The sequence below is a fragment of the Trametes versicolor genome (genome assembly GCF_000271585.1).
Source record: "Trametes versicolor FP-101664 SS1 unplaced genomic scaffold TRAVEscaffold_3, whole genome shotgun sequence".
Lineage (NCBI taxonomy): Eukaryota > Fungi > Basidiomycota > Agaricomycetes > Polyporales > Polyporaceae > Trametes > Trametes versicolor.
The window spans coordinates 3,070,657-3,088,341 of record NW_007360323.1 but is presented as its reverse complement, the minus strand read 5'-3'; the positions used below and the strand labels follow the sequence as shown (position 1 = coordinate 3,088,341).

The following is a 17,685-nucleotide window of genomic DNA, read 5'->3' as shown; positions in this document are numbered from 1 at the left end:
CTGCGACACCTTCATGTTCCAACGAGCACCCTAAACGCTGCGAGCTAAAAAGAAACACGAGAAGTTTGTGCACACGATACTGAGAGATGCACACAGACAGGACTCCTACACGGCAGACAAAGACCAAAACCTCGGACATGCCACTACAGCCATGCGATAGCCACAACCGGCGTTAAGCTATCGCATCCTTGCTGGCCTTTTTTCAGGCTATCGCATCCTTTTCAGCCTTTTGGTCAGACTATACCCTGACTATAGCACTTGGGGGCTTCCGCACCTTGCCTGAAACTCCCGGCATCTGGGGTAGGGAAAGGGAAGTTCCGGGAAGCGTGACGTGGGGGAGGAGCGGGGCCCCGGAGTCGGCCCGGATAAGTGCTCTTAAACTCTCCAGAGCAGTCTCGAGGTCAGTCCGTTCGACCCCAGCCCCCTCTTCCCGCGCACTCCTAACAACTATCATGTCTGCATACTACATCGGCGTCGACGTCGGAACAGGCTCTGTTCGCGCAGGTCTTGTCAAGCACGATGGCACCCTCGTCGCGACTCATACAGAGGAGACCATTACTTGGCGCGATCCCGAGGATCACCGCATCTTCGAGCAGTCGACGAACAACATATGGGCGGGCATGTGCAAGTCCATCAAGACATGCCTTCAGGAGGCCAAGGTCTCCCCATCTGAAGTGAAGGGCATCGGCTTTGACGCGACGTGCTCGCTCGCCGTCTCCGACACGAACGGCGAGCCTGTGGTCGTGACCAAGGGTGATCAGCTCGGCCAGAATGGCGATCGCAACATCATCCTGTGGGCGGACCACCGCGCAGAAAAGGAGGCCGAGCTGATCAACAGCACCGGCTCCGTCGTGCTCGACTATGTCGGCGGTACCATGAGTGTATGTCCTCCGCACGCGTCTAGATTTCTCTGCTATTGCTAACTGCTATGTTATCTAGCTCGAGATGGAGATCCCCAAGACGCTTTGGCTGAAGCGGAACATGAAGCCCGAGTTCTTCAAGCGCTGCCAGTTCTTCGACCTCCCCGACTTCCTCACGTACCGCGCCACGGGGTTCAACCGCCGCTCCTGCTGCTCCGTCGCGTGCAAGTGCTCTTACGTCCCAACGAAGAACGGCTGGCAGCCCGAGTTCTTCCAGAAGATCGGGCTGGGAGAGTTCGTTGAGAACAACTTCGAGCAGCTGGGCCGCGAGGAGGTCCTCACCGCCGGAATGCCCATCGGGAACGGGCTCTCGAAGAAGGCGGCAGAAGAGACGGGCTTGCTGGAGGGCACGCCCATTGGCAGCGGTGTTATCGATGCGTAAGTCTTACGCGCGTTCCCCTAGAAGCCCGCTGCTCACGTCGTTTTAGCTACGCAGGGTGGCTTGGCACGGTTGCCGCACGGTACAAGGTCAAGGGCAAGCTGTCGGATGTGATTCCTTCGCTTGACGAATCGAGGCATCGATTGGCCGCCGTTGCCGGCACGAGCACATGCCATATTGTGCAGGTATGCTTCATAGACGTATTGACGGATAGCTTCTCAGCTCATGTTCTTTCCAGAGCCCCGAGGGTGTCTTCGTGAATGGCGTGTGGGGACCGTACAAGGACGTTGTCTTCCCAGGGTGGTGGATGAACGAGGGCGGGCAGTCATCGACCGGTCAGGTAGGTTTATTACTATTGACGTCGAGATCTGACGGCTGACCGTTTCCCTCAGCTTATTGACTTCATGATCACGACGCATCCAGCATACCCTAGATTGAAGGAACTGGCGGAACAACAGAAGACGAATATCCACGAAGGTTTGTCAAGTCATCGCGCCAATTGCCCTTTCCACTAAACTGTTCTCGCAGTCCTGCATAACGAACTCGAGAAGCTGCAAAAAGAAGAAGGCGCAGAGAACTTGACGGAGCTCACGAAGGATGTCCACTTCTACCCCGACCTGCACGGTAAGATACGTGCAACGGCGCCCTCTGCGACGTGCTAAGTCTATCATCACAGGAAACCGTTCCCCACTAGCGGATCCTCGTATGCGCGGCTCTATCGTCGGTCTCACGCTCGTAAGCCTCGGACCATAATTTCTGTCTGGCAAACGCAGTCGCTCACCGCCGCATGTCAGGACTCCAACCTCGGCGACCTCGCGCGCAAGTTCAACGTGACGCTTGAGGCGATCGCGCTCCAGACGCGGCACATCGTCGACCAGATGAACGACAAGGGCCACGCTATCCGCTCGATCTACATGTCCGGCGGGCAGGCGAAGAACACGATGCTCATGCAGCTCTTCGCCAACACCTGCAGCATGCCCGTCGTGCTCCCGCAGAGCAGCGGCGCAGCGGTCGTGCTGGGCGCAGCGATGCTCGGCAGGTTCGCCGCAGAGGCGCAGGGGAAGGCCCTCGGCAAGGATCAGCGCGGCCAGGCGCTGTGGGAGATCATGGTGCGTCATTTCTGGACTGCGTCAAGGGGCTGCAGAGGAGGGTGCTGACGGCTGCGGCTGCGACAGGTCGAGATGACGCCGCCGGGTGATATGGTTGAGCCGGCTGCGAGCCCGAAGGAGCACAAGCTGCTTGAGGCGAAGTACAAGATCTTCCGCGAGGCGATCGACATTCAGCGGCGCTGGCGCAAGGATATGGAGGAGGCTGCCCGATGAAGGGGTGCGTGATGTACAAAAGCTAATCACAAAGGACGCTTGTATAGAGCAAGACATAGAAGCAGCATGTAACAACAATCTAGCGCTTTGGAAATCCACGCGGCGCGTCCACATCGAAGGTGTAGCTCGGGACGAGGTCGCGCTGTCCGATGCGTCCCCATTTCACGTTCGCTCGTAGCCCCCGAACGACAACGGGAGCTGACTGCTGATGACCTCTGCAGTCTACCTACTCCAAGACTTTTCGCGTTGTGTTGGTTGACACTTCTCGAGCGGAAACAAGGAACCAGCGATTTCTGACCTTTGAACGATCTCGCGGACCTCGGCTCTAGAGGAATAGAGGACGCAGCAAGCTTCTCGAGTGTGTGTACAAGGTCATGGTCATGGTGCATATGCAATGGACTGCATACAGAGCTTTTGTAACATCGTGCAAGTGGGTAGAGCATAAAAACAACATCGCGGAAGTCTCCAACGTCAAGCCCCCTAGACGTCCTTGACCTTGACCGTACCGCGCAGAAGACCAGTCTAATCGACGCCGATATATCAGGGCAAATATCGTTACGAAGGCAACAAGAAGACGTACCCGACGCGCAGCGATGAGACCGACTTTCTGACCGGGGACGGCAGAGCGAGCGATCGTCGACGCCTTACCGATATGTTGGTGGTTACCACCACCGTGAGGATGGTCGACGGGGTTCATAGCCACACCACGAGTACGGGGCCAGCTACAATGAAGGTCAGTGGATGGTAGGATGACATAACAGCGCGAATAACGTACTTGTAACGCTTGGCCTTGTACTTATGGAACGCACGACCAGCCTTGAGCAGGGGTTTGTCGATACGTCCACCACCCGCAACAATGCCGACGGTAGCACGGCAGCTGCCGGAGACGGTCTTCTTCGAGCCAGAGGGAAGACGGATACGGGTCTTGTTCTCCTCGGGGGAGTGACCAATGACGGTGGCGTAGTTGCCGGAGGTACGGGCGAGCGCACCGCGGTCACCAGCCTTCTCCTCGACGTTGCAGACAATCGTACCCTCGGGGAGCTGGGCCACGGGGATGACGTTGCCAACCGCGAGCTGGGCCTTCTTTCCACAGTAGACGAAGGCGCCAGTGTGGAGGCCCTCAGTCGCAATGAAGGTCTCCTTGCGGAGCTTGTAGCGGTAGGGGTCCCGGAAGACGACACGGGCAAGGGGAGCACCACTGCATGCCGTTTAGCACGCGTTCAACGTTATTTCGCAGCAAGTCCTACGCACCGACCAGCGTCGTGAATGATCTCCTTTACGATGCCCTTGACGTAGCCATTGCGCTCCGCGAAGTCGAGGGGGCGGAACTGGGCGGGGGACTTGTTGTGGTGGGTGTGCGATTTGAACTATTCGAACGCAGGGCCAAGCTTCAATATAATGTCCACCATGCTGAGAGAAGGGAACGTACGATAGCGTGCGACCGCCTTTGTGCCCGAATGACCCTACCCATGGTTGATTCTGTAGAAGGACGGGCGTAAGCGGGCTATTCCAGAGCAGACGAAGGTAGCGCGAAGAATCGAGGAGGGGTGCATCCAGATGTCGCCGAGTGCATCCAACCAAAAGTGCACCGTTTCCGACCGCAATTTCGCGCTGAATCCGTCCAGCAACATGCAGAGGGCCGTCCGAGAGCCTTGACGAGAACACAGAGGGGCATACTCACAGTCTTGTTGGTCAACGGTGTTGTCGAGGGCGTTGGCGGGCAGTCGATGAAATCCCAGTCTGGCAGCCGCGAATTGCCGAGCGGTGACTGAAAGGATGAGCGCTTACGGCTTCGAACTGGCGCTTCTTCACCTTCTTGGCGCTCCGTCCTGCGTCCTTCCTCATGAAATCTCTATGCAGACCCAGCTCTGACAATTAGTAGGATCCTCATAGAATTGATAACAACGCCGCAAATGCAAGCCGACTATAGCGCTATGCCTGGGTGGCCTGCATGTCGCCGAGTTACGCGGTTGGCTGGGAATTCCATGTCTTCCCATCACGTGACAATGATGTAGCTTCAAGTGAACGCGCTTCCACGTAGCAGCACTTCACAACTGGCCCTCATGCTCCCCTGGCTGCTCTTGCTGCTCCCTCTCCATGCTCTCGCTGGCAGTGAGCCGCTGCGTGGGGTCTCTCCGGACTTGATTGCTCGCTATGACCCCGCCCAGGCCTCAAGTGATGTCTGGGAATGTTTGGATGGTTCAAAGACAATCGACTGGTCCGCGGTGAACGACGACTTCTGCGACTGCGCGGATGGTAGCGACGAACCTGGTTAGTTGAAGAGTATAGTATGTGAATGGTGTGTCCTAAGCAATATCATGCAGGCACTAGCGCATGTCCAAACTCGCGCTTCTACTGTGTGAACGAAGGGCACATAGGCTCATATATATCCAGTACACGAGTGGGCGATGGTCTCTGTGGTACGTATACGTTCTCTACTTGTAGAGTGAGATGTTGACTTCCATTTCAGAACCTGAGTGCTGTGATGGCTCGGACGAGGCTCCTGGGGTCTGCAAGAACGCGTGTAAAGAGATCGGGCAGGCGTACCGGGAACGCGTCAGGGCAGAGCAGAAGCTTCGCAAGACTGTGAGTGTTGCTAGCCCTGTCTCCCCCATGGAGTCTGACGCTTGTTACAGGGCTCCAAGATCCGCTCGACATACGTTGCGTTTGCCCAGAAGGAGAAGAAGCGCCTCGAACAGGAACTTGAACAGACCGAGCAGGAGATCGCTGTCCGTGAGAAAGAGGTTGCGCGTCTCAAGGGTAATGCATACGGTGAACTCGCCCAGCATTGTCGACTTACAATAATGTTTTCCAGACCTTGTAGAGAGGACTGAGTCCCTTTCCGCCGCGGCGCTTGAGGAGAGGAAACAGTCGCGTGAGTTACGACGTTTAAAACTTCCGTCAGTCATGCTAAACTATATACCAGCACTATACCAGTCCCTCATGACGCACGTCACTGCCCTGAAGTCTCTCCAACGCCAATATCAGAAACACCTTGAGCGGGAGCAGTCCCTCGGCGACATTCTCGACAGCCTCCGTACCGGCTACAACCCCAACTACCAGGACATGGCCGTTCTCGAAGCCGTTCGCGGCTGGGAACACCTCGCCGGTCTGCCGCACATCAACGACGTCGGGAAGGACGACGAGAATGCCGAGGAGGAGGGCTCCGACGAGGAAGCCAGCCAGGACGAGGAGGAAGAGAACGACGACGGCTTGTGGAGTGAGCTCCAGGTTGAGCACCAGGTCGACGAGCTCCTCAGGACGGACTACGACGCGCTGCTCATCGAACACGACAAGCATATCGGCGCGCCCGCTTCCCCGACATCCATCCGTAAGTGTTGTGCTCTGAAGTCTTTGAACAGTCTTGCTTACTCGCCGGCTAGTCTACAACCTCTCTGCGTATCTTCCGGATGCGCTTGTCCCGCAGTACGAGGCTCTTCGCGACCAGTTCGTGTCTTGGCTGGAGTCTGTCGGACTTGTCAAGGCCACCCCCGACACTTCCGCTGGTCAGTTTGCCGGCTGACTTCTTACCTTCTCGTCGATCGACTGATCCGAATTTTGTAGATGCGTCGCGTTTGCAGAAAGCTCTGAGCGACGCCGAGCACAGCCTGGGCCTGACCCGCAAGGAGAAGGATGAGAAGGAGCGCGATATCAACCGTCTCTTCGACCCCTCGTGGTACGGCGCGGAAGGCGAATGGAAGAAGCTGGACCGCACTTGCATTAGCAAGGAAGTCGGCGAGTACGTGCTGCCTCTGTCCTCAGACGCGCGCAAGGTCGCTGATATTCTCGTCCGACCACAGCTACATCTACGAAGTGTGTCTGTTTGACGAGGCCCGTCAAAAGCCGATCAAGGGTGGATCTACGTTCAGTCTCGGGTACGTCATGCCCGCTCGACGCCATCATAGCTCTCCCACTCATGGCTCGATATAGACACTTCGAGTCCTGGAACAACGCCGACGTCGAGAAGGGCTCGCCGGAATACTACAGCAGGCAACGCTACACGAAGGGCGCCAAGTGCTGGAACGGCCCTCAGCGCAGCGTCACGGTGCGTCGCCAATCTATTGCAACGGTGTTTGCGACCCATGCTTATATGATGACCTTTAGCTCCTCATGTCTTGCGGCACGGAGAACGCCGTCCTGTCCGTTGCCGAGGCCGAGAAGTGCGAGTATGAGTTCAAGGTCACGTCACCGGCTTTGTGCTTGCCGCTCTCCTCTACCGAAGAGAATAGCTATGCTGCTGGGAGGGAGGAGCTCTAGCCTGTGATACAGGGTTTGCATTTACATTGGATTGTCTACATATTATTATTGCAGATGCACTGAGCGGCGGGGAGGTACGACCTGTGTGATAGGCGCCGAGGTGGCGGTCAGGCTCGAACCAATGGCTTCAATTGCGCAAAGCCAGTTGGCTAGATTATGATTGATCTGTTTGCACCCATCCCTTCCGATTTTGGAACCCATCCAACCTAGGTATCATAGATGTTATATCGGGGGAAAGAAGGGATGGTCTTGACTCATTGGTAAGCCAGGCAAGGTCAAACATGCCCCCGATGTTTACAAGCTGCTCCATATCTGCCTTACAAGCCTTGGAGTTTGGCTAGTTCTCCAATATGGGCGGTTGTGGAGTTTTGTGTTTATGGTGTTTGGTAGCAAGTGAGATGGTGATGCACTCAAGGCTTCTATAATGGCCACTAAGATATCTGGGTTGCAGGGCCGAGAGGACAAGACCCGAGAAGTGACTTGTATAAGCGGGGGTTCTGAGTACAATCCTGAGTTCCCTACAGGCTACAAACACTGACACACCTGTTATTGTGCCACTGCTGGCCGCCCTCTCTTTTTGCATCTCCGTGTTTTTGCAGTTCCACCATTCCATGATGCTGACACAGAAGCCTCGTGGTGTGTGCAAGGCCTATTGCGGTTGTGGCAGAGGAGCCTGGATGGGCACATGCAGACCATTCCATGTTGGTGGTCCGCTAAGCCACTTGGCAGTGTTCCACACAAATGCAGGCCAGCCTTTTGCAGGCACCAGTCCCCTTTGTGACAGGTGTTCCACAAAGACTTTTTGATGTTTTTCTGGGTTTTCCGCCCCTCCTGTAAATACCTACGCCCACGGGCTTTGTCAATTCAGATTCCCCTTGGCTCAGACTTCTTTTCCCTCAAAGAACCTGCAATGAACCTGACAAGACCTGCAAACCTGCAAAACCCTGCAAACTGTTGATTTTGCGAGAGTGTGCGCCTAATCGAGCACGGGAGCATCGGGACAAACAAGTAGGGTGCACGAGAGTGAGTAGGAACGGAGGATGGATTGGAGGGTAAGCGAGCGAGAATAGAACAGTTTGACCTCGTGTGGCTAAAGAATGCGAAGGGGGGGGGACGGTTGGTGACCAGAGGCAACACGCAAGGTAAGAAAAAAACTCCAGTGTTGTGTACACAGAGCATACGGCAAAAGCCGCGGTGCTACTTGTAAACTGTAATTACGTAATATACTCAACACAAACTCTGCAAAGACCCACTGTGAGTAGTGTTTAGTGTTGCAATTGCATTGCGGACAGTCCATTAATACGCCCGGTACTGAGCCACTACCCGCCAGCCCTTCTTTTTGCGGTTTCCACGGGTTTGCGAGGCCTCAACAGTGTGGAGGTCTCATCATTGCATGGGTGCAGAAGCCTCACATTTGCGCAAAACAGCTTATTGTGCGATATCACAACTGCATGGGCAGACACACTGTACACATGGGGGGGGGGTGCGTTCCACATCGCCGGCCCATCTGGGCACGCAGGCATGTTTTGTGTTTACACAGCAGGCGGCTGGATCATTGCAGACACCGGTCCCCTTTGCGATAGACATTCTGTAGGGACTCTCTGATCATCATTGGACTGTTTGGCTTGTCCTGTAAATACCTACGCCATTGGGCTGGGAGAATTCAGATCCCCCTTTGGCTCAGATTTCCTTTTCCCTCGAAGAATGCTCGACGACCCTGCGAACTGCGAACTGCGAACTGCAAACTGCGAACTGCGAACTGCGAACTGCGAACCAGCGAAACCTGCAAACACCTGCGAATAGTGTTTAGCGTTGCAATTTGTGTTGGGAACTCCCTGCAAAGCTTAACGCAGGCTGCGGAGAGACCCCTTTTGCGTACAGTGGAGCACCAGCACAGCTGAGTCGCCTCTCTCTCCTCCCCTCTTCCCCTCCCTCTTTCGCGTCCCACTGCATACTGCACCGCCCGAAGGGCACCCGACACGAACCTCGCTTCTCCTTGCACTTTGCAAGACATTCTGCAGCCTGGTCTCGACTCCCTAGGGCTCTCGACTGTCTCCGTCTTCTGTCCTTACCGGTTAGTTGAGTGCATCACCGTGAAAACTTAGTGTGGAACATAAAGGCCTTCTGCAGCTTGCAGAACACCAGCACAGCTGAGTCTCTGCCTCCCCCCCTCTGATTCCTCATCTCTGCACGTTGTACTATGTGTACTGGGGCTTCCCCTCTGGTTTACCCATTGTGTTGCACCATCCAAAGGGCACCCAACACAAATCTTGCTTCTTCTCACGCTCTGCAGACATTCTGCAGCCCAGTCTTAACCGCTAAGGCTCTTGATGTGGAATTCGGAGCTCGAGGAGGGTGTACACAGCGGGCGGTTTGCCTGGAGACGGGGTGAATGGGGGAGTCTCGTTGCAACCACATGAGGTACAAGCTGTATCTACGCGGTATATATACGAGTGGGCAGCCGGGACGAAAACGGAAAACACCGGGCCGGGTGGAGCCGCTCACCATTAATGGGAAAACACAACACTTGACCGTCTCTTTCTTCTGTCCTCACTGATCAGTTGAGTGCATCAGTGGGCGGCAGGTGCTGTGAGTGTGCACCAAGTTGTACCCAATAGGCCTCCTGCATCTCCTTTCATCTGTCCTATTTGGTCAGTTGAGTGCATCAGTGGCTGACATAATCCCCAGTCAGCACCTATCCCACCAATCAGCATTCAGCAATTATAAATCACAATCATGTGAACAAGTGATGACATCAATAATGACATCATATATAAATATATGTAAACAGTACCAAACAACATTTATAATCATCCCTCCAAGTCAGGACCATGAGACCTACTCCTCCCCACTTCCACCATCACCTCCCTTCACTCTTACAGCTGTTTCAAGGCTGCCTGACCTTTTGGCCCATAAGTGCTTCCTACGTAAGTTGCACATGGTGATGTTGTTGCATATAATGAGTCTTTATAAACAATGCATCAGTCACGTTGCTGGCAGTGCACAATTTTGACACATGTCATCTTCATGCACTGCTAGCAATGTATTGTTTGTAATGCATTAATGTTTTGTTTTGCCATTAAACTGATGCTAATGATTTTTGATTGTTTGCAGATTCAATATGAGCTCAGCCCACACCCAAGCCTTCACACCAGTGCCTTTTCTGCACCCATACGGTACTGCTCCAGGTGGGCCTGCAAGGTGACAGCACTCATCCAACAAGCTCATTAGTGATCAAATTTCAGGTCACTACAACCCACAGTACTCTGAACACTTTGGGTCACCATCTGCTCTCTTACCTGCAGCTACCACTACTACACCACAACAAAGCCCCACAACACCCCAGTCCAACCATGCAAAGCAGACCACACACAGAACCTCACCTTCAGATGTTGACATCAACCTCCCTTCATGGACTGCACTTTCAGTTGAAGGCACATCTGATGATGAAAATCTCGGCCTCCGGGATTCACATACAACCATACCCAAGCCAGCAAAGAAAGACTCCACTCAGCGAGGTGCACAAGGTGAGTCCCATCCCACAAGGTCATCAAGGCTTGCAACTGAAGCCCAAGCAACCATAGGTGGTGTACTGCCGGCAAGCGGTTCCAACGGGTCCCGTAGCTCGGTGAAGAGACGTCCATCATCCTTGTTCAAGGATGTGGTCATCCCCACCCTACTCCAGAGCAAGAAACCAAGACGAGAACACCCCACCCCACCGCAAGACATGCAACAAATGGCTCTTGATATATCAACCACTCCTGCGAAGGACGTACCTAACCCCAACCTGCCGACAAGCCTACATCGGCTTTCGGTCCCTGATGTCCATTTCCTGGCCGGACCACACCCAAGCGCGCGGCACCATGCAAATTCGGATGCTCGAACTCTGAACGCGCCATCTTCCGGCGGATCGGGGACAGCCAGCGCGAGCGTTTCGGAGCGTCCACATCGTAAGGCGAAGCTCCTGCCACCGATCACGGAGGACTCGGACATGACGGAATGGAAGCGCGTTGACGACCAGCTCGAGACGCACGTTGCTCCGTCGTTGGTCCTTCCGAGATACGCCCAGGCGCGGGCGCTACAACAGCAGGAGGGCGGGGCTCAGCGTCCGGTGCACGTTCCGCTGCAGCGCGACCATTTCCAGCGGAGAAGCAAGGGGAAGCAGCGGGCGCAACCAGTGTGGACAGAGACGCGCTGGTCAAACGTGGGCGAGTTCAAGGCGCGGCTGGACACGATGTTTGGGCCGGGGGAGATCACCAGGGGGATGGGCAGAGCTCCCAAGAACGTGAGTTGCGTTGCTTCCACGACGAGCGGTCGATCGCCGCGGGCAGGTTATAAGAGAGAAACTGACATTATCCCGTGCTTGGCTAGGGCAACAAGCGTGCTGCGGTCGGTCCAGACGCCACGGCTTCGGAGGCTCAACGATCGGACGCGGAGGATGCAGCGACAGGGGACGATGGAGGAGATGTGATTGGCTTCGCGCAAGTATCGCGCAGAGGCAGACTCGAGAAGCTGGGTTCTTGAAAGGCGGATCTGCACTCCTGGATGTCATTACGCACCAAAGTAGCTACCGGAGATCGTATGAACTGCATCCCTCTGACGCTTGCGAGTGCCTCCGGTTGATAGTGCGTTACGCCCACGGGCGTCGGTATTCGGCTGTATCGTGCATCGTGCTGTCTTCGCCGCGATACCCAGGGAACAGGGATCCGCAGTTGCCATTAACAGCCATTTTCGATCCCACACAAGTTGTACGTGCAGATAGCAGCGCTCAGGTCGAGAACGGTGAAACACGAGGAAGTGATATAGCGACTAGCAGGCCATACGCGTCGAGAGATGCCGGTGGAGTGGAGAGTCGAGAGCGACGCGGGGCGACTGATCTGGAGCGGAGGAAACGTGCGAGGACAGGCGATGGAGTGTGACCGAGGGCTATGTCATGCGTGATCGTTGGTCACGCCTGGTCACACCGACGCCCGTATGGCTTGTGTCGTCTTGTTTTTTCCTGTCATCACCACGAACATCGAGCTCGCGCTTTCCATCATCGTTGCAGGCGACGCTCTCGATACCATCACCCCGTTCTCCAGACATGCTCGCCCTGGCGCCGCATCCAATGCACACACCCGTAGACATCCCGCATAGAACCCAACCGTCCACGCCGAGCTCGTCGACCCGGCCTCCCTACCGCAAAGTCACGCCAACATACTCAGCGTCGTCCTCATCGAGCCACGGAGCTCATTCTGCGCATCAGCCATCGCGCTCGACACCCTTGGAGGCCTCCTCCTCGCCTCGACGTGCTGCGCCACAGCGCACACCATCGTTCGTCTCCGCTCAAGCGCCTGTCTACGACGGACATGAAGACGATCCGTCGACACCACCTGGCTCCGAGTCCGAGGACAACGAGCCCGAGCCTGCTGTGAGATCGTCCCCCGCCCCTGTAGACATCCACGCGTACGACTCCAGCACCCTCCTCCACCTCCTCGCTGCTGCGCTGTCGGAGATCGCTTCCATGAACACTGACCGCGACCATTCCGAACCTTACATGACGTCCTCCGTGCATCCACATTCAACAGTTTCCGAGCCACACCCTCCTATATGGCGGACACTAACCTCCGCCTCACGCCACGCCCTTTCCACAACATCCTCCCTCGCATTTCATGCGCGTAATGTGCCCACGATCGCGCTCGAGGCGTACCTCACACGCATCCAGAAGTACTGTCCAGCGAGCAACGAGGTCTTCCTCTCCCTCCTCGTGTACTTCGACCGGATGATGAAGCTGGCGAAGGAGACGTGTGGGAAGGTCTTTGCTATCGACATGTACAATGTACATCGCCTTGTCATTGCGGGCGTGACTGTTGCGAGCAAATTCTTCAGCGACGTCTTTTACACAAATTCTCGTTATGCGAAGGTTCGTATGACTATGTATAGTTTGTTGTTTCCACGACGCTAATGACCATTATCGTAGGTTGGTGGGCTTCCGCTTACAGAACTCAACCAACTGGAGCTCCAGTTCCTGCTCTTGAACGACTTCCACCTCATGATTTCTCAAGAAGAGATGCAATTCTATGCAAGCAAATTGGCGCAACAGTCGCAGATACCCGCAGGCGTTTCCCTCACCCCCTTCCTCGCCGATTCTCCTCCTTCCACAACCCATGACGCCCACCGATCACCCGTCGGACCATTGAAGTATTTCACAGCCGTAGACGGATACATTTCCCATCTGCTAGCCCGCACACGACCATCACACCACGACCCCAGCCATCCCCATCCACATTCCTTCGCCCCATCACACTCTCGTCCCAACTCAGATTACCGTCGATCCACCAGCGCGAATTCGATAACAACATCAGAGTCCGCCACCGACACGGAGACGGACGTCGACGGCGAGACCGACGACGAGCCGACGATCCGGGCGCCTCACTCCACCGCCTCCTCGGAGACAATGAGTCTCCATTCCAACGGAGACGCTGACTCGATATACACGGACGACAGTCGGAGCGAGATGGGCGACGAGGGATACGGGCACCCGCACGCGAACGGGTACCGGTGAGGAGCGCGTCCCCTCCGCGCGGCATGACCGGCCCCTCGCGGGGACGCGTCCTAGACGGCCGCGCACGCGCCAGACGTTGGTTATGCGCTCTCATAGATGCGCTCGGGGTTGCTCGTGGGCGTTCCTGGGTTCCGATGGTGTGTTTCGCGTTTACTCGTCGCCCGCCCGTCAATGTTACTGTAGTACGTGTACTGGACTTCACTGCTTCTTCCGTCAGCGTCACACATCCACCCTGTATATACACACAGCGTAATCGTGCCTCCCGTCTGTCTACTTCCGTTTGCTACATTGTACAGCTGTCTTCAATTCTCGCCCGTGTCCATGCAATAGTATCATTGAACCGCATATAGCGTGGGCTAGTCCGTTCCTTCTGTGAGCATTACGCTCGGCGCGTGGTGAATGTGGGCGCGGACGAGCTAGGACAGGCCTGCCGCAGCAGTTGTATGCCCGCGTTGGCTCAAGCATATCGCGAAAACTGGACAGGTAGTTTGATGGGCAATATGAGGAACAGGTACAAAGTGATGATACATATTAGACGGTAAATACATGTCAGAACTGTCGCGCACGCCAGGAATATTCTCAATCCTGTTCGTCCTCCACCAGCACCTTCATCTTCCACCCCTTCATATCGTCATCAGGCTCGTCCGTCGCCCACAAGTAGTCATCATCATTCTCGGTGGGTTGGCGCAAATGGTCCGCGGTGTTCTCAGTCGGGTCCACTATGCCGCCATCGATGTCGACATCCTCTTCCTCCTCCAGCATCTTCCGACGAGCAATATCCGCCTCATCCTCCTGTGATTCGAGGTGATCAGTACTACGATAACGGAAGAGAGAGCGGGGTGGACGCACGATGTCAAACTCGTCCTCGCGCTCCTCGTACTCGACGTTCTCGTCCACCTCCTCGAACCCGCCCGCGAAAGCGCCCCAGCGCTCCTCAGTCGGACAGTGCCAAATGAGAATGTTGCCCATGTTAGTCACCGACGCTATCAACGGTTTTCGGGGATGCCACTAGCCCGTAGATGTGTTGTGAGCGCAATGTCGCGGACAAAAAATGGTCGTACTCACGTGGACGTAGGTCAACAATTCACGCCCTCCGTCTAGCGTGCTAGCGAGAAGGCCTTCTCTTCCGGAGTCCCAAACATAGATCTTATGAGCGGCGTCATCTGCAGCACCTGGACGTTGGCGTTAGCTTTATGCGGGCAAATTTGAGGTCTCGAGTGGGCGAACCTCCTGCTAACCATTCGCCGTCCGGACTATATGACATGGCGTGCCAACCCACTTTACTGATTGGATCCTGGAAGCGATGTGTAGGCTCGAGATCTTGTTCAATGTACTCGCCGTCCACAGTGGGCGGCGCATACGCGGGCAAGCTGAATTGCCGCAATATCCGGTCCTGCGAGTTTGTGACCAGCCGACTATGGCAGTACGGGAATTTTTCAGTTCAGTAATCAATGGTGTGACAGGCGCAGTCATCATACCGGCCATTCGCAGTGAACTCAAACCCCCGGATAGGACTGGTGCCGCCCAAGATTTTGTGTCTCGCGACCATCTGTGTGAAGATGTCAGCTTTTCACAACGCACCAAACAATATACATATAGCGCACCGTTTTTGTCCGTGAATTGAACACTAACACGAAGCCCAAAGTCGTGCCCAAGAATACATGTTTGCCGGAAGGATCGAAACGCGCCGCCGAAAAGGCGGTTCTGACACCACACATGAGGGTCATTACGAGGACACAGAGATCGACGGCCATTACTAACCTCGCTCGGCTCATTTGAGACTCGTCGTCACTTTCGTCCTGAACCTCGCACAGTTCATAACGCCCGCGATATTCCCGGCGTAGGTCTACGATGTATGCTTCACCGCTGCTCAGAAGCACGAGAATGATCTTGCTATCTTTCATAATTAGGGACGCAGCTTGGATGAGATAACCTCATTACTCACCTATTTCGCGGATGGAACCAAGCAGACACAACGGGAACATCAAAACGGATAGTGGCTTGACGGCGCGGCGGGTCCATGTCGGATGCGAGGTCCCATACGATGACGTTCCAGTCCTTCGACGAAGTCATCACATAGCGGGAGTTCTGCGACCAGCTGTACCGCGTGAATGCCAATTGGATGCGGCAAGCGAGGAGTATACGCACTCAATGCTGGTGATGCCCTTGACATGACCCTCCAGCCACCGGACCTGACCCCTCGTAACCAGATCCCACACAACAGCAAGCCCGTCTTGCCTGCCAGCCGCAACATATTTTCCAGACTGGTCAAATCTTGCAATGGTTGCCAACGAGTCCAGGGACGTTTGTATGGCGGTCGGGTACGGCGACGTGAAGAAATCTAGCGGTGCATGCGTTCAGCCACATTGGCAATGTAGCTTGGCAAAGAATCTCACTAACTTGCTACGGTCTTGTTCATCTTGCAGCGCACACCCTTGAGGGGTTCCCAAAAATACAAAGTCGTTGATTGTGCAAAGCGAAAGGAGCACGAGCACCGAAGCTAAGCGTGAACTCTGAATGTGGCGGGAAGGAAGGCGTGTAAACGCCCACGACGCGCTGCAGGACGCGTTCACGCGCGTCGGATCTCGCTAGATCTTGGCCACCGACCGCCACCACCTGTTCACTACCCATGGAGGACCAGGCATCGGCCGCTCTGCAACATGCAAAGGAGCTGCGTGTTCCGCGCGAGTTTGCAAAATACGACGACCAGTCCGAGCCGGAGGTCATCATCCGTCTCGAGCAGTGGAAGCAGAAGGCGTGCGACGTCCTTCTCGCTTTGCGCGACGACCTCCGCACCCAGCAGAACATCACGGTATCGGCTCAGGCAGCGGTCGTTTATGCTACCGCCACGTTTGACGGTGAGGGTCCTTGGGTACTCGACTCGAGCAGGAAGACTGCGCAAGGTGAGTACCAAGCTCTTTACTTCGAAAGCACGAAGTTGATATATGGACAGATGTACTATCCTCGTTCGAGAAGCCTAACACCGACCTGTTGGAGCGTATACTCCGTGACTCCGTGAAGCCCGTATTCGCTCTGAACCCACATCCGAATATCAATGCGGATACGGGTCGCAAACTCCCTCATGCAGCCGGAGGAGCTCTGGGCCAGCTCGACTATCTAGAAGGGCAAGAGTGGAAGTCGCATCCAGAACTATACAACGTCTTATCCTGGAGTATACGCCACGCGGATGTATGCGCTACCTCATTGCACCGGCCGGTTCAATGCTCACTGTTGCGCAGGACCGTAACATCGAGAGGCTATGGCATATGTTCGTCCCTCCGATCATGACATACCTCGACGACTACCAAGCTGCATTTAAGCTGCATGGCGTGGATCTGGTGGTGCATTTACTCACAATCACACCTGCGCAACTTCTACGTAGGACTGGCATGGATGTCTTGCTCGCTACTGTGAGTTTTAAAGTATAAGTCTTTGCCGTTTGATGCAATACTAACTTTCCATCAGTCTCTCAAAACGTGTTTGACGTTCCTACACAATCCAGAGACCCCTGAGTTGATCCGTCGCGCGGTCACCGCGTATTTGCGCTTGGTGGAGTGCACGACATCGCGAGGGTCAGTCGCGCGTTTTGATCAGCTATGCTCATTGCTGGGAGATAGCATCATCGGCAACGTCTGGGTCTACGCTTCGCGCGAACTCGATACTCTTCAGGCATCCTTGGATACTATTCCTGAAATTGTCGAAGCCTTGGACATCGGAACTGCGCGTTATCTCAAGGTTAGTCACATTGTTAGCTTCCCTTTGTGCCGTATGAGCTGACCTTGTACCACAGGCACTGATCCCGCAACTAGTCTTACCTCTGATTCCGGCGCCGGAGAACGACACTTCTGTGGCATACAAACTGGCATCTACCCGCGCGCTTTCTGCAGTGATACGGATGAGCACGCCCAGGATACCCCAGTGGAGGGGCACTATCCTTGAGGCCGTACTTAAATGCTGGGTAGACCTCTCAAATCGCGGTATTAGCGATGCAGGTTAGCGTTTCTCCGATCGGGCTTTCGCCTGTTATGCCTGACATCTACGTTACACTGCTAGAATGCTCAACACTCAAAGACGAGTTACGCAGTGTGTGTGCGGCCCTCACCTCGGCATGTCACCCAGTGGTACCCGAGTTCGATGTACGTACTGCTACACATATTCTCGGCACATCGAGTAACCTTTTCATCACGCAGGTGGAACTACAGCGTCTCCTGGTACTTGACTCCGAGATGTTTGGGCCTCTCTTGGGCTCACCTACTGCGTAAT

The 17,685-nt window shown here is 55.2% G+C and overlaps 6 protein-coding genes across 6 annotated transcripts; 4 read left to right on the top strand and 2 right to left on the bottom strand.

Annotated features, from left to right (window-relative positions):
- Window positions 1–415: 415 nt before the first annotated feature.
- TRAVEDRAFT_63604 (Pentulose kinase) lies at window positions 416–2,835 on the top strand. Its single transcript, XM_008037663.1, has 9 exons — window positions 416–881; window positions 940–1,298; window positions 1,349–1,484; window positions 1,538–1,639; window positions 1,692–1,776; window positions 1,828–1,923; window positions 1,976–2,034; window positions 2,094–2,408; window positions 2,475–2,835. Exons 1-9 carry the CDS (start codon window positions 453–455, stop codon window positions 2,619–2,621), a joined length of 1,728 nt encoding a protein of 575 aa, XP_008035854.1. The 5' UTR covers window positions 416–452; the 3' UTR covers window positions 2,622–2,835.
- A 127-nt stretch (window positions 2,836–2,962) lies between these two features.
- Window positions 2,963–4,355, bottom strand: TRAVEDRAFT_164008 (60S ribosomal protein L2/L8). Its single transcript, XM_008037662.1, has 6 exons — window positions 4,303–4,355; window positions 4,051–4,100; window positions 3,873–3,988; window positions 3,397–3,819; window positions 3,202–3,343; window positions 2,963–3,143 (listed from the first exon to the last, which is right to left on the bottom strand). The coding sequence occupies exons 2-6, from the start codon at window positions 4,090–4,092 to the stop codon at window positions 3,102–3,104; spliced, it is 765 nt and encodes a 254-aa protein (XP_008035853.1). The 5' UTR covers window positions 4,093–4,100; window positions 4,303–4,355; the 3' UTR covers window positions 2,963–3,101.
- A 326-nt stretch (window positions 4,356–4,681) lies between these two features.
- Window positions 4,682–6,947, top strand: TRAVEDRAFT_144591 (endoplasmic reticulum protein; the record flags this gene model as incomplete). Its single annotated transcript, XM_008037661.1, has 11 exons — window positions 4,682–4,892; window positions 4,946–5,041; window positions 5,092–5,207; window positions 5,258–5,381; window positions 5,437–5,496; window positions 5,548–5,952; window positions 6,005–6,127; window positions 6,186–6,360; window positions 6,422–6,496; window positions 6,552–6,666; window positions 6,726–6,947. The coding sequence occupies 11 exons, from the start codon at window positions 4,685–4,687 to the stop codon at window positions 6,876–6,878; spliced, it is 1,650 nt and encodes a 549-aa protein (XP_008035852.1). The 3' UTR covers window positions 6,879–6,947.
- A 5,073-nt stretch (window positions 6,948–12,020) lies between these two features.
- Window positions 12,021–13,765, top strand: TRAVEDRAFT_144588 (cyclin-domain-containing protein). Its single transcript, XM_008037660.1, has 2 exons — window positions 12,021–12,780; window positions 12,838–13,765. The coding sequence occupies exons 1-2, from the start codon at window positions 12,382–12,384 to the stop codon at window positions 13,420–13,422; spliced, it is 984 nt and encodes a 327-aa protein (XP_008035851.1). The 5' UTR covers window positions 12,021–12,381; the 3' UTR covers window positions 13,423–13,765.
- Window positions 13,766–13,992: 227 nt separating this feature from the next.
- On the bottom strand, window positions 13,993–15,841 carry TRAVEDRAFT_70343 (WD40 repeat-like protein; the record flags this gene model as incomplete). The annotated part of the gene is made up of 10 exons (XM_008037659.1): window positions 13,993–14,214; window positions 14,272–14,430; window positions 14,488–14,594; window positions 14,650–14,837; window positions 14,901–14,971; window positions 15,027–15,126; window positions 15,184–15,315; window positions 15,368–15,520; window positions 15,571–15,763; window positions 15,823–15,841. The coding sequence occupies 10 exons, from the start codon at window positions 15,839–15,841 to the stop codon at window positions 14,002–14,004; spliced, it is 1,335 nt and encodes a 444-aa protein (XP_008035850.1). The 3' UTR covers window positions 13,993–14,001.
- A 210-nt stretch (window positions 15,842–16,051) lies between these two features.
- On the top strand, window positions 16,052–17,684 carry TRAVEDRAFT_117743 (uncharacterized protein; the record flags this gene model as incomplete). Its single annotated transcript, XM_008037658.1, has 7 exons — window positions 16,052–16,325; window positions 16,376–16,611; window positions 16,662–16,832; window positions 16,888–17,157; window positions 17,213–17,414; window positions 17,476–17,558; window positions 17,625–17,684. 7 exons carry the CDS (start codon window positions 16,052–16,054, stop codon window positions 17,682–17,684), a joined length of 1,296 nt encoding a protein of 431 aa, XP_008035849.1.
- Between the last annotated feature and the right edge of the window lies 1 nt (window position 17,685).

What these genes read in the sequence shown, in the direction of transcription:
- TRAVEDRAFT_63604 (XM_008037663.1), top strand. Translation starts at nt 453, where the DNA reads ATGTCTGCATACTACATCGGCGTCGACGTCGGAACAGGCTCTGTTCGC. An exon ending in ATGTCGGCGGTACCATGAGT is followed by an intron (nt 882 to 939) that starts GTATGTCCTCCG and finishes TATGTTATCTAG; the next exon opens with CTCGAGATGGAGATCCCCAA. An exon ending in GCACATGCCATATTGTGCAG is followed by an intron (nt 1,485 to 1,537) that starts GTATGCTTCATA and finishes TGTTCTTTCCAG; the next exon opens with AGCCCCGAGGGTGTCTTCGT.
- TRAVEDRAFT_144588 (XM_008037660.1), top strand. Translation starts at nt 12,382, where the DNA reads ATGAACACTGACCGCGACCATTCCGAACCTTACATGACGTCCTCCGTG. An exon ending in CAAATTCTCGTTATGCGAAG is followed by an intron (nt 12,781 to 12,837) that starts GTTCGTATGACT and finishes CCATTATCGTAG; the next exon opens with GTTGGTGGGCTTCCGCTTAC.
- TRAVEDRAFT_164008 (XM_008037662.1), bottom strand. Translation starts at nt 4,092, where the DNA reads ATGGGTAGGGTCATTCGGGCACAAAGGCGGTCGCACGCTATC. An exon ending in AAAGGCGGTCGCACGCTATC is followed by an intron (nt 3,989 to 4,050) that starts GTACGTTCCCTT and finishes GCGTTCGAATAG; the next exon opens with TTCAAATCGCACACCCACCA. An exon ending in TACAAGGCCAAGCGTTACAA is followed by an intron (nt 3,344 to 3,396) that starts GTACGTTATTCG and finishes CCTTCATTGTAG; the next exon opens with CTGGCCCCGTACTCGTGGTG.